General features: G+C 38.6%; 1 protein-coding gene across 2 annotated transcripts in view; it reads right to left on the reverse strand.

Annotated features, from left to right (window-relative positions):
- Positions 1–562: 562 nt before the first annotated feature.
- The window catches only part of rbm10 (RNA binding motif protein 10), a 40,871-nt gene continuing 26,012 nt past the window's right edge, over positions 563–15,421 (reverse strand). For both annotated transcript variants that reach the window (XM_017715602.2, XM_017715600.2), the window contains exons 16-22: positions 12,223–12,314; positions 11,034–11,219; positions 10,608–10,757; positions 8,669–8,731; positions 6,953–7,132; positions 3,443–3,487; positions 563–2,528 (exon numbers count right to left, since the gene is read on the reverse strand). In XM_017715602.2, coding sequence (XP_017571091.2) covers positions 2,436–2,528; positions 3,443–3,487; positions 6,953–7,132; positions 8,669–8,731; positions 10,608–10,757; positions 11,034–11,219; positions 12,223–12,314 — 809 coding nt within the window. In that variant the 3' untranslated portion in view covers positions 563–2,435. The remainder of the gene's footprint in view (positions 2,529–3,442; positions 3,488–6,952; positions 7,133–8,668; positions 8,732–10,607; positions 10,758–11,033; positions 11,220–12,222; positions 12,315–15,421) is intronic.

Here is a 15,421-nt window from a genome sequence, read left to right on the forward strand (position 1 = left end):
CGTGTCTGTGTCTGTATGTACACTGCAGGCCAAAAGTATGGAAGCAAGCAATTTTACATATGAACCCTCCAAGCACCGCCCACATTATTCAACCTACTGAGGAACTACAGAACACGGCTGTTTATATTACAATACCTATATTTAGAGTGAGTTATTAAAGGGGAATTATAGAGATTTTTAAGATGCAAAGTCATTCAGAGTGGTTTGGCGTGAAACGCTCTGTTCTCGAGAAACATACCACGTCAGAATCACGCTGTGAGGCAAAATAATCCCCCAATATAAACATTTCTGATTTTCCACTATTTTCCCGTTAGCAACATTCCATATAAAACTCAAATGTGTAGGTTCACTGGTAGTTAAGGATAGTAAATAAAATTTGTGTTGTGTAAACATTTGTGTTGTAGTCACGGCGACCACTGGTTCATATCACCCCCACTGTAAAGAAATCTGAACCATTTCACACCAAACCACTCTGAATGACTACATCTCACTCAATTATGCAGAAATTTAGACAGTCATTTATTTTTAAAATATGTACAATTTGATTGGGTGTTTTTTTTTCTTTATAGTTGTCTTCTAACATGCCCAGCATCAATTAGCTACAAAACAGCCTGTTGACTTTTTGTGGGCGGGGCTTAGATAAGTCAGTTATGTCTGCTTATTACCTTCAGGTTCACTAAAGCATTTTTTCAGCATATAACAGATTAGCATAGATAACAGTTTCCCTGAATTTAGAACTCTGCAGAAGTCAAGCAGTGCATACTGAAGCTGAGCAGACAGATTTTACATTTTTAAACATAAAGGTTTCTAAACTAAACCAAAAGGTTCTTGTATTTTATCTTTGCTCCCCCTGAGGTTCATTTATGTTAGTCTGGGTTTATGTATCAAAAACGGTTCTAATTCATTTCTACACAACCATTTCCCAACCTATCTTTATCCTTTACACTTAAAGAGGCTGTTTTTGTTACTGTGCCTTTAAGACTAGCATATGTAAATGAGCTCTGTTCTGATTGGCTGTCCTTAATCAAATAACAGTTCAGGCTGAAACACTCCTTATAACTTCAGCAAGCGTGGGCGGAGCTAAACTGCTGTAGTGATATATGCTAATGCGTTGGTTTACCTGAGTGTCCATACATGTACTTTAGGAACTGAAAAGTCAAAAGTACATTTTGATATTTTAACAATATTTACATACCTGATTAAACTCTAATTTCAAAACATTAAGGAAAATTAAATTTTCATAGTTAGGGGCCCTTTAATTCTTATCAAAACCTTTACATTATACAGTTTTTTTTAAACAATAACAAGACGTTTCATGTTTGCCACCTATTTAAAGTTAATTAATGCCAGGAATTCAACATTTTTATTGTGAAATCAACATATTTTCTGTAGCACACCAAATAATCAGATCAACACTGAGCTGCATTATACAGAATCAAAAGATAGTATAGCAACTAAAAGTGTTAATATTTTAATAAAACATTTAATAAAACAAATGTTTTTATTCTAACAAATCAGGATGTTTGATTTTTAAAGGTTTTTTTTTGCTTAGAACGGTCTGTGAAATGTGTATTTTCATTTAAAATCTTTTATAAGAGATATTCTGTGCATTCGCAGTGCAGAACATGGTCAATAAATGTGTAAATTTACAGTAACTCTCGAGCTGCATTATTTTTACAGTTGTTCACTAAAAATACACTAAGATAACTGTATTATAATTTCAGCTTATTACTGTAAATGTACAGAATAACAGCTATAACACAGTAATGCTGTGGTGCAGGTGAGTGTGGCACCACAGTATTCAGCTCATATTTTACTGTTATTTACTGTAAGGCTCAATAATTTAATAAGGCTCATCAATTTCACAATGAAATGATGAATACAATATTTTACTGTGAAAAACTGTTAAATTACTGAGATTAACATTGAGCTAAATATTGTGAAATCCCAGCAATAATTAAGAATGTGGGGTTGTAAATGCATTAAAGTGAATAAAATGTGGATATTTTAGTGCAGTGACCCAAAACGTTTGGCTCTTCTGGAGTTCAATGAGTACGTCTGGAATATTGATCAAATCTAAACATCCTTTCAATGTTAGTTTTAAAGCATAACTGTCCTTTAAGAGTATAACATTCCTTTAATAAACACAACTACTGTCTGTTATCTGTTGTAAATCTAACATGCTGTAAATGTTCTGTTGCTTCCAGACTTTTCTCCTGCTGTGTGTGTGTGTGTGTGTGTGTGTGTATCATTAGGCCACCAGTGCATGAGTCAATGATGAGCTCCTCTCTCAGACCACTCCACTGTCCAGAGCTACTTTTTTATCCACCAAGACACATGTCAGGCACAGAGAGGAGAGGATTCAGATACTCAAAGGCTGTGATGATAAAATTCAGCCTAGAAAATGTAAAAACAGTAATGGCTGATGTCGGCTGTTACATGGGGCTGTATTTCCTTTTTTTGGTGTCCGGCTGTTCCGGCAGAGCGCCCGCCTCCCTCCTGACTGCAGCGCGGCCGCCGAACCTCATCTACAAACAACGAAACACACAGGAGGTTTTTAAACTCCATCACCACAAATCTCAAATCATTAGTCAGTTAAACAGCTCCTCATCAAAAGCACGGCTAATAGGAATCTTCTTTTATTTCCATAAAACTGTATTGTAAAATGTAGTTTTCTAGCTGTGATGGGAAACGTATATGATTAACTTAGTTAATGTAGTACACTATAATGTGTTTTCACTGTCTTGCTTTATGGTATCTGGACGTAGATGGTTCTATAAAAAGATTTTACAAAAGGGTACTATATACTATATAGCACCCAAATGGGTTCTTCTATTGATGCAAGCTTGACATTGTAACAATAGAAGAACTACTTTGGGTGTTATATAGAACCCTTATCAAAAAGGTTATATATAGAACCACCTACAGCACATTCTCAATCAATCTGAAGAACACTTTCAGGATGCAAAGAACCCTTTAAGCAAGTTCTTTATTGAACCATTTTCTTCATAAAAAAAACCCCTCAAAGAACGTTTTTAAGAGCGTAGCTATAGTCTTTGACATTTGTTGACGTTTACAGCTGAATATTAGGTAATGTTTAAGTAAACATTAACATTATTTGTGTAACAAATATACATTTAAGCAAGAGAACACGAGAGGGAGTGTGTTATTGCAAAAAGTTGTTATCCTGAGATCATGACAATTATCTTGTGATCTTGAAATAACACATTGTTATCTTAAGTACACAACACAACTAAGTCGTGATCTCAAGATAACAGTCAAGAAAATTATAGCCATCTCATGGCTTCTCCGTACTTCCGTACTCTACTGAACTACTGTGTACATATAACTAAACACTATAATAGGATTAATTACAATAACAACAATAATACTACTCCTACTATTCCTATCACTACTAATAATAATGTAGTGTTTTGCTTACCTCCCCCTCTGTAGCTTGCCGAGCCCTCCTCTGCTCCAGGTTTTGCTATAAAAACGTACAAAAGAAGAAAATGTTGCGTGAAGGTCTATCATAATTTTGGGGACACTTCACCTAATTGTTTGAGTGTTTCACTGAGACCTTTCAGGTAATGCAAACATTTTATTTTTCAGTTCTTTATACACAATTAAGTGATAATTTATATGCATTTCTAATATATACATTTTCCTTTTATTGCATTTTGTAAAGATATAAAAACACTTTATTACAATTTTACAAATACAACTGTAAAAGGTGTTTCCCGTTGCTGCCACCATCCACCCAGCCCCTCTCCCTCAAGCTCCTACTGGGAATCTAACAGCATTTCACAGAGTACATAACCGAATAAGACTGTTCAAACATCCGATGGTTACTATCAGTGTATAAATAATAAACTGAAATATGCCCAAATTAATTATCCGACAGAGTTGCAGAGGGGAGGAAAAAAAGAGGGTTTGTCTCGCTATTTACACACTCAGGCATCGCTGTCCTCTTCAGGTGAAACAGAAAGGTTTGCAATAAAATCAAGAACAGGATTAAGTTAAGTGTTAAGTGATACTTTTTTGATCCCACAACCGGGGAAATTTCACCTCCACATTTAACCCATCCGTGAAGTGAAACACCACATACACACTAGTGAACACACACACACTAGGGGGCAGTGAGCACACTTGCCCAGAGCGGTGGGCAGCCCTATCCACGGCGCCTTGGGAGCAGTTGGGGGTTAGGTGTCTTGCTCAAGGACACCTCAGTCATGGACTGTCGGCCCTGGGGATCGAACCGGCAACCTTCCGGTCACAGGGCCAGCTCCCTCCAGCCCATGACTGCCCCCCGATGTATTTGTATTTTTTATCCATGTTAATTTTCTTTCTGCTTTCATTTTACCAGCCAACATGGCTAGTGAAAGCTGTTTAATAACAGTGGGAAAAGTGGAAAATATATTTACGGCATTTGGATGACACTCATATCCAGAGCAACTTACAATTTGATCATTTTATGCTGGTAGGCAAAGGAGGTGTTAGGAGTCTTGCCCAAAGAGTAGGGTGCTTGTCCAAGCAAGGGACTGAACACCAATCTACAGCGTAGAAGGCAGAGGTGTTATCCGCTACACTATACCAACCACAAATATATCAGTTTGAAGAACTGAACTCATACGCAGCTTTCACACTGATTAGAAATGATGACTATCCTCATCTATAGCCGTCTGTGGCCAGGAGTCCAGTTTGAAAAGACACAGTGGAGCTTCACTGGTCTCGGAGGAAGCCTGTGTTCACTTTCACCCTCCTAGCACTGGTGGTATTGTGTAATTAGGGGAGTCCTAACTAGTAGGTGGAAATAAATACAACAAAATTTGGGAGAAAATTGAGGGGAAAAAAAAAGGAAAAAGAAATGATGCCTTAGTCTTTGAGTGCTGATGAGTACTGAAATCACAAAAAGGGGATAAACTGTGTGGTTTCTGGCTTTATTCTCAAGCTAGAGATTTAAAGTTCTTTTAGTTTTGTTGTTTTTCGCAAAGACAAATGTCCTTAACAGCGTAATCTTTAATATGGTGCGTTATTGCAAACTAGAGGCTGAGAGATACGAATATTTAGTGGCTGATACAGATTTTAAGGGAATAAAAATTCAGATAACCCATAACACTGGCCGTTCTTAAACTAATAATGAAAACTCACAGTCTGAAATATATATAAACTGCTCAAAAAAATAAAGGGAACACTCAAATAACACATCCTAGATCTGATTGAATGAAATATGTATTAACCAATGGAGGCCTGGATTTGGAGTCACACACAAAATTAAAGTGGAAAAACACACTACAGGCTGATCCACCTTTGTTGTAATGTCCTTAAAACAAGTCAAAATGAGGCTCAGTATTGTGTGTGGCCTCCACGTGCCTGTATGACCTCCCTACAATGCCTGGGCATGCTCCTGATGAGGTGGCAGATGGTCTCCTGAGGGATCTCCTCCAGACCTGGACTGAAGCATCCGCCAACTTCTGGACAGTCTGTAGTGCAACGTGGCGTTGGTGGATGGAGCGAGACATGATGTCCCAGATGTGCTCAATCGGATTCAGGTCTGGGGAACGGGCGGGCCAGTCCATAGCTTCAATGCCTTCATCTTGCAGGAACTGCTGACACACTCCAGCCACATGAGGTCTAGCATGGTCCTGCATTAGGAGGAACCCAGGGCCAACCACACCAGCATATGGTCTCACAAGGGGTCTGAGGATCTCATCTTGGTACCTAATGGCAGTCAGGATACCTCTGGCGAGCACATGGAGGGCTGTGCGGCCCTCCAAAGAAATGCCACCTTACACCATTACTGACCCACTGCCAAACCGCTGAAGGAGGTTGCAGGCAGCAGATCGCTCTCCACAGCGTCTCCAGACTCTGTCACGTCTGTCACGTGCTCAGTGTGAACCTGCTTTCATCTGTGAAGAGCACAGGGCGCCAGTGGCGAATTTGCCAATCCTGGTGTTCTCTGGCAAATGCCAAGCGTCCTGCACGGTGTTGGGTGGGTGTGGACGTCGGGCCCTCATACCATCCTCATGGAGTTGGTTTCTAACCGTTTGTGCAGACACATGCACATTTGTGACCTGCTGGAGGTCATTTTGCAGGGCTCTGGCAGTGCTCCTCCTGTTCCTCCTTGCACAAAGGTGGAGGTAGCGGTCCTGCTGCGGAGTTGTTGCCCTCCTACGGCCTCCTCCACATCTCCTGGTGTACTGGCCTGTCTCGTGGTAGCGCCTCCAGCCTCTGGACACTACGCTGACAGACACAGCAAACCTTCTTGCCACAGCTCGCATTGATGTGCCATCCTGGATGAGCTGCACTACCTGAGCCACTTGTGTGGGTTGTAGAGTTCGTCTCATGCTACCACGAGTGTGAAAGCACCACCAACATTCAAAAGTGACCAAAACATCAGGCAGAAAGCAGAAAGGTACTGAGAAGTGGTCTGTGGTCCCCACCTGCAGAACCACTCCTTTATTGAGTGCCAATAATTCCACCTGTTGTCTGTTCCATTTGCACAACAGCTGTGAAATTGATTGTCTGTGTTGCTTCCTAAGTGGACAGTTTAATTTCACAGAAGTTTGATTTACTTGGAGTTATATTGTGTTGTTTAAGTGTTCCCTTTATTTTTTTTTGAGCAGTGTATAATTAAACTATAAACATTATAGTACTGTGGCAAAGCCACCCAGAATAGAATTTTTCCCCAATATATTAAATTCAATAAATAAACAGCTACTATGTACTAAAATGTACACAAATATGCTCCAAAGATGCTGTGTCAACTTATTTTCACCTAGAAAATCGTGAACTTTGACCAGAGGAGCCAAAACATTTGTACAAGCTGAACAGGAAAGACTCATACTGGCTGCACAGTTGAACAAGAGTCTACATTTTTTCTTTGGGAAATCACAAATGTGAAAAAATATAACCGCTGCCACTGACAAAAGCACATTATCAGGTGATATACCTTATGGAGCTCAGACAGTTGCTGGTGTCTCAATAGAGCTTCTTTGCTGGGAAACTGTCTCCTGCACAGTAAACAGGCCAGTTTAGTCCAGTCGGTCAGTTTCTCCTCCCTCTCCGCTCCCTCCTCCTCGCTATCCGTCTCTCCTCTGTACGCTGCTACCAAACTCTGAGGAGGACTTCTCTAAACACAGGAGGAAGAACAGAACAAAAATACAGGGAAGTGTGTTACACAGTTTCATATACACAATGCTCGTACTTGGTGATGTTGTCATATTTATTTTGAGGCCCACTAACACTATATGGACAAAAGTAACTGGGACCCCTCTTAATCACTGAATTCCAGTTTCTCATTCAGTCTCATTGCCACAGATGCACAAAATCAAGCACTTAAAAGCTATACAGTCTGCCTTCACACACATTTGTGAAAGAATGGGTTGTTGTAAAGAGTTCAGTCTATTTGAGTGTGGTGCTTTAATACAATGCCACCGTTGCAACAATTTCTTTCCTCCTAGATATTCCACGATCAACTGTGAGTGATATTATTGAAAAGTGTAAGCATTTAGGAACCACAGCAACTCAGCCATGAAGTGTCAAACAACGTAAAGTTACAAGGCAAGTACTGAGGAGCATAGTGCATATCTATCTATCTATCTAAATCATGCTTCTCTATCTAGCGGTTTAATGGATGAGTCTTATTTTGGTGAATGCCAGGAGAAAATTACCTGCCTGACTGCACTGTGCCAGCTGTAAAGTTTGGTGGAGGAGGGATAATACTATGGGGTTGGTTTTCAGGGGTTGGCCTTGGTCCCTTAGTTCGAGTGAAGGGAAATATTTATGCTTCAGCAGATCAAGACATTATGGAGAACTGTATGCTTCCAACTGGGGACAGTTTGGGGATAAACCTTTGCGGTTCCAGTATGATTGTGTCCCAGTGCACAAAGCAAGGTCTATAAAGGCACGACTGGGTGCATTTGGTGTGGAAGAACTTGACTGGCCCTCACAGAGCCCTGACCTCAACCCCATCAGACACCTCTGAGATGAACTAGAACAGAAACTGTGAGCCAGGCCCTCTTGTCCAACATCAGTGTCTGACCTCATGTATGCTTTTCTGGATGAACGGGCAAAAACACACACCAAAATCTTGTAGAAAGCTTCCCAGAAGAGTGGAAGCTGTTATAATTGCAAAGAGGGACCAACTCCACATTAATGCCTATGGATTTAGAACGGGATGTCACTAAACGCTTCTGTGTATGCGTAGGTGTCCCAACACTTTTGTCCATATAACGTATAACATTTGTGAATCTTTTTTTACCTAATTCATTTTAACATAAGCATTTTAGAATTAAACAGGCTGTTTTTCTTACTGGGTCTTTAAGACTGGTGTGTGTAAATGAGCTGTTTTTATTGGCTGTGCCTCATTCAAAAAACAGCCCTGGTTGAACACTCCGTATGACATCAGTGTGAATGGGCAGAGTTAAACCTCAGTAGGCTGACTAGGTGAATATTTGTATATGGGACTGGTACTTGTGACATTACAAAGGCCATGATTTCAAAATCAGTTGTTTTTATAGCTTATCTTCCATACGTGGACTACATGAACTGGGGAGTGAAACTTTAAGAGTGTTTATACACTACATCACTATAATTTCACTAACATATGGGCACTTTAAACTAGGTAAGCCAGTGTTAGCCTGACTGAGTGATAGAATTAACACACCTCTCTCTCCTCAGGATACTTTATCTCATCAATCAGAATTTGTGGTCTCTCCGACAAGGCCCCCTGGAAAACAAACCACGTTAAAAAAAATAAATAAAAAAATAAAAACCACAATTAAATCCACAATTATATCCACAAATAGAATGATAACACTCACACCTCAATAATCACTTCTTTCTAACATTACTTCCTTCTTCAAGGGGAACTCCACCAATTTTTCAATATTTCTGCATAATTATATGGTTAACAACATCAAAAACCTTTATAGTGATTCAGCGTGAAATGCTTTGTTGTAGACAAACCTATATTCAGAATTGCTCAAAGTATTGTAATAGGAACCAGATGTCTGAGGTGTATAATGTCTCTGCATTGTAAACATTGGGACTCCTGTTTCCTATCAACACCACTGTAAAGAAATCTGAGTTGGCAAGTTTCTCTGAACCATTTCATGTCCTCTCATTCTGAATGACTTTGATTAAAGTTGAACTACTGAATGTTTTGAAAAGAATCGGTGGAATTCCCCTTTAAGTATATGAATGTGATTTCATTAGTTTTAGTAAACTTCAAGCAAAAGCAAACACTGCAAATAAAAAACAAGAAATAAATGGTGCCAGAGAGACCAGCTAAAATGTGACAGCTTTTATATCAAGACAAGACAAGAATAGAAACCACTACACACTAATGATAAGGCTGGGCTATACAGGAGAGGGTTGTGCCATCAATAAGACACTGTGACATCACTTCAGATCAAGGGCTGCAAAAAGTAACTATATTAAAAGGCTACATTCACATTACAAGTTTCATTGCTCAAATTCGATCTCTCTGACATGATGGTTCACAATCGTTTGGGTAAGTGATTCAAATCTGTCATTAATGTGAATGAACTGGCGTCCTTAAGTGACCTGCATGCACATATTATACTCAGTAAAGTCACGTGAATTAATCACATGCGTCACGTGCATCATCAGCGAAGAAATGAAAAAAGTTGAGATCTGTTGGTTTTCCACCACTCACAGGGCTGTAACTTTTGTTCGGCACTGCTGTCATGTTGATGCTCAATGGAATGATGCCATACGTGCAGTGTAAAAAAAGCACATGAACTCTGATCTGAGCATTCACATTAAGGTCGTATGGCCATGAACTGGATACATAACTGATCTAGGACGACATATGAAAGTGGCCCAGGTCGGATTTGAAAAGATCAGATTTGTGTGACCACACAACTCTGAAAAAATCAGATCTGAGTCGCATTAGGGCAAAAAATCGGATTTGTGCCACTTCAACCTGGGAATATGAACATAGCCTTAGAGGTTATTTGTATACCTGATCATGTAATGGTTCATAATGTAATGGTCCTTTTCTCCTGGTTTTAAAGCAGGGAGATTTTGTATTTTTTTTTGTTTTGCTTTCAGGTTTAGTTCGTTTTTAAATCATTAAGTAGTTTTGTTTGTTATTTTGGCATACACTCAGTGTCTGGTTGGCAGCAGTTCTGGGCCCAATCTCATTTACGGTTATGGCCTGACCCTACAATTTCAGAAATAAAGATATGAATCTGTCACTGGGGTGGAACCTTCAAGCCCCGTCTCTTCTCCAGGAGTTTTATTTATTGCTCTGTTTTAAAACATTTGGTTATGAAAAGATACAAATATGTACTTTACACCAGGAAAAGCTTATTTAAGGTGCACAATTGGACCTTAAAACCACTGTTGTACCTTTGAGGTAACATTTACATTGTTTGTACCTGCACAGAAACTTTCTAACAGCGTTGATCGAATCATAACACTTGTTCATATTAATTAACGACAAATACCTCATTAGCTCACACTTAGTTAGTTATGAAGTAATACCTATTTGATGCCCTATAAACTATCGCTATAAATATAACCAATATAAATATTACCAATGCAGCTCTAAACACAAATGGCTAAGAATGCTCCACCTTTTTCTCCAGGATGGCGTATCCAGCGTCAGCGCTGGCTGATTCTCGCCGGTCCTCAGGCCGTCGTGTGTTTGTGGAAGTGGAGGAGGAGCGCACATTCTCCTTCTGCCGGTTCAGGCTTTTAGCCCAACGTTCCATGTCTTTAGCTATCTAAAAACAAAAACAAACAACAGCTCTGGAGGGCAAACCAGCAAATCAAAGAGACATCTGCAACAGAACACCTTTACCCTAGATTATAAACATTGTGTTTGAAAAAGTACTGAATAACTCCAGTGAAAGGGAAAAATATAGTTTTTTTTTTTTTTTATAGTTTATGCCATTTATTTGCATCATGCTCAGTGTGTAACGGCCTTTAAACTGCACATTCAGTGACTGGTTCTGTACATTCATGTGTGATTCCTGTCAAAATTATCTCCAAGCATGTACCTGCTGAGCTGTTTTGGTTTTGGGTTTGTCCTTCTTGTCCTTGCTGCCTGGAGCTGAGGGGTCGGAGCTCATTGCTGTGGCAGCAATGTCTGCGGTGTCAGCCAAGGCCTGCGCAGAAGCCGGGATGTACGTGTGCTTTTCTCCATCCCAGTACATATACTGCTGAGTGTGGGGGTTATAAAAATACTGCAGGAAAATAAAAAGACAGCGTGGAGAAAATTAAGGGGCCTGTATCATACATTTTTCTCCTTGAGGTTCTCTTATATGAGGTTCACTGCGTTTTACCCAACAAAAACAGACATAATTCCATGAAACATAACATTTTTCCAACCATCTCCTTGACTGTTTCTGTTACTGTGCGCAGTTCTGATTTGACCAATACTGTGCAGTCCGGGGTGGAAACACGGTCTTAAAACTTCTGTGTGGGCGGGGCTTAACAACTCTAGGCTTAACGGGTTGATATATGTAAACGCATGTGTTTGTAACCTCATAAAAACAATTAATTAAAAATCAAACTCAAACCAGACCACTAAGGATCATTTATAACATACTCAGGATAAAGCCTGCCCCTGATCTCATAAGATATTAAAGTGATAAGATGTGCAAGCCTTTTACTGAAAATTCACTGCTACTCTTTCAGATGCATTATTTTCAGTGCAGGTGCAGATTTTTGCCAGTGATGAGCAGAGCGGAAAACAGAGCCCACCGGCCAGACATGCAGGGTCATTTTCTAATGTTGCACAATGTGCTTTGACCAATCATTTGACCAATCAGTGGTGTGAAAGGGGTCTGAAAGGACCAGAAAGAAAACTTCTCTTTATAGAAGAGAACACAAAAAGCACTGCAGTCATTCGCAGCTGGTTCCCTTTCAGTTTAACAGAACTCAGTTCAGTTGATTTAAATATTTTAAAAGGTACCAAACAGCCTGTAAAAAGGTGCCTCTTTTTACTAGTCACTGTTATATTTATTAATTAAATTTTACCGCTTTTTAATAAGCTTCTATTTTTTGTGGAGTAAAACAAAAAGAAACAAATCTGCTAAAACTATCATATCTCTCTGACTGCTCTGTAAATACAGCCGAATGGAGGAAAACAAAAGAGCGACACAAATAATACAGAATTCTGAGATTTAAGCAAAATTTTCCTTTTTTTGTACTCTGCATGGACCACTAAAGGTGTAATGCTGGTACCTGTGAGTTGGGGTCATAGTAGAGGCCAGTGAGCGGGTCATAGTAATAACCTGAGCTTTCATCATACTGATATGTGGCAACATCAGGATCAGCTGAAGGAGGAAAAAAACAGTTCTCATGTTAATTAATCAACATGAATTAATTAATGCATTCCCTGTAAATTACATGTTTAATTTCCACACAGTGAAGTACACTTCGTTTAAAGATATTTTTAAAAAGCTCAGCATGATTAAAGGGGAATTCCCTGATTTTACAAAATTTAACTAGATCGTTTTAATAGTTGAGACGTAAACAAAATCATTCAGGTTGGTTTGGTATGAATTGCTCACAGTAGTGGTGGTAGGAACCAGACGTCCACCTCTAAAAGCTATTTTTCAGAACGTTATTATATGAAATGGTTATGAATACACTGCCTGATGTCTGAGGCATTGATTTATAATAGTTTTTAGAAGATTTTGGCAGCAGAGGTTGTGTTTAAGTCCTTTCATTTGGCCAGCAGTGCCCGACTGTCATGTATTTATTGAAATCTTTAGTAAAATAACACTTTTATTATGTCCAAGTACATCTGATGTCACTGACCCATAATCAAAAACTCCCTGTGAAACCCCTGATGGTAGCTTGTACTTCTCTGTGATCTTAAAAATTAATTCAAGGTGGAGGGATATATAATATGAAGGGTTATGGGGCAAAATAGTCCACAAAGAAAACTTATTTCAGATTTTCCAGTGTTTTACTATCAACATTCCATATAAAACTGAGAAGATGGATAGTAAATAAAATGTCTACATTTGTGTTGTCGTCATTGTGACTCCTGGTTCCTCTCACCACCACTGTAAAGAAATCTGAGTCTCTACACCCAAACATTTCACATCAAAGCACTTCAGCTATTCCTGCTTGTTTTAAAGGAGCCCAATTAGGACTACAGACTACATGTTTTAAACAAGTGTCCCCTTTTCTGAATATGTGTGGCAATATCGCCTCATCTACCTGGGATTTTAACAAAGACAAATCCCACCTAAGTATACCTTTTTCTAAACCATGTTAAATGGACAGTAACAAATAAGTAAAAGATATTTTAACTGTTAAAATAATTTGTAAACCTAGCCAGTTTCAGCTCATAAGAAAGAATATGGCACCGAGAACGATCACTGAACACTTAGACATAAAGGTTCTGTACAGGTGCATTTTTTATTCATCAAGGTACAAACAATGTAAATGTTCCCTCAAAGGCACAACAGTGGTTTTAAGTTCCAATTTTGCACCTTAAATGCGTTTTTCCAGGTGAAACGTATATATTTGTACCTTTTCATAACCTGAAGTTTTAAAACAGAACAATAAAATAAAAAGCCTGGAGACGAGAGGCTTGAAGCCTAGAGACAGGGTGTGTGGAGTCAGTACAAATTAAGAAATATAATTTCAATGCATTATGGCACAGTTATGTTCCCTGACTAAAGGTTCTGAGATGTAGCCTGGAATGTATGGTCCATGAATTTCACTAAAATAAGAAATTATTAAAAAAGAACATGATGTGTATTTTTGTACTGGCAAAAATCTATTCAATGTGTTGATATTTATTTCATAGCATTTATAATAATATAAATTCATTATATATAAACAGCATCATTAATTTTACCTCTTAGAAAATGTCAGGTGGTGCAACCACACAATAATAAAAAACATTTTATATGACAGTTATTTACCAAGACTGAAAACAAGAATAAACTAGTCTTTGTACGTGGACCCTTGTATAAACCTTTGTTCTGTGACAGGTTTATATGTAGTTTATACTTTTTTTCTGAATAAATAAACAAGATTGTTCATGTTTTTTTCTGGGGTCGCACCACTGGATTGGTAAACAGAACTTTTTTGTGGAAGCACTAAAAACCTTGGCATTGCACCCTGAAGGTCACTTTCTTAAAAGCATGCCAGAATAAAATTCTTTTGTTATCGCTTGTGCTGCATCACATTTGAGGAAATCAGAATTTCAGAATTTGACTGTTATAGCTGCTCAATTTTGAAACAAGTTATTTTAACCTTAAAATCATGCCACACTACCACCTGACATTTTTAGACTTGGTGGTGGTATTTACTAAAATATGAATTATAGTTTGAATTGCCTAAAATGAAGACAAAAAAAAAACTGTTGACAAAACGTTTGTATGCATCTATGGCCAAATGACATTTTGTTGATTTTTTTAAAAAAAAGCAAACATAACCTCTGCAGTAAACAATTTAAATACCATTTTTCCACAAAGCTTAACAGAACTGCTTTATATTTAATAAACACCAGCACTAGATGATCTCACACCTTGCAAAAACCTTTTGTATTTATAGTTGTTCGCTTCTAGTTTTGTGATATTCATGGGCCCTCTTGCAAGCACAGCATGTTTAAGATCTATCCACAAATTTCCAGTAATGTTTCGTTCAATTTGAGGGATGTTTTGCATCATTGTCCTGTTGTAAAAGTTGGACTCTTTTCAGCTTCAGTTTACTGACTGTCAGATTTCCACAATTTCCTAGTAATTAAATGTAAACCATGCAGTGTTTCCTGAGCCACTGGGTGCTACACAAACCCAAAGAATAATAGATCCACATGCTTAACAGTTCATCAAATGCTTAACAGTTCATTAAATGCTTAACAGTTCATTAAATGCTGCTCCTTTGTTATTCAAACATACCTTTGGTGACTCTGGCCAGAAGGTTCCAACTGACTTTTTTTTGCATACTTCAGATATTGACTTTTGCGATGAGGTCACAGGTAAGGTTTCCTTCAGATAACTCTCCCTTGCAGTTCCTGTTTGTGCAAGCAATTCTGCACAATAGAACAGCATACCACCACTCCTGCATCTGCTAAACCTTCCTGCAGATCCTTTGCTGTCATGTGGGGGTTTTGCTTTGTATTTCAGGCCAGCATAAAAGCACCTCTATCTGAGAGTGTTCTTGATCTTCCAGATCATGTGCTGACTTTCACAGTTCCCCTTAACTACCATTTCAATCAGTGGAAATTGCACTTTCATATTTTAATAGTGTTCTAGAATTTATTATGCTCTGGAAATCTCATCAGCTGACAATTCCTAGTAATAATTCTTGACCTGCTAAACTAGTTCCTATGGGTCAACTAAGGACTACTGGGCTTAAAGTTCTGAGACTTTACAACTGGAATGCTGTTCAAACTTTTGCACATTTTACCTTGTTCTAT

The sequence above is a fragment of the Pygocentrus nattereri genome, chromosome 9 (assembly GCF_015220715.1).
Source record: "Pygocentrus nattereri isolate fPygNat1 chromosome 9, fPygNat1.pri, whole genome shotgun sequence".
NCBI classification, from domain to species: domain Eukaryota; kingdom Metazoa; phylum Chordata; class Actinopteri; order Characiformes; family Serrasalmidae; genus Pygocentrus; species Pygocentrus nattereri.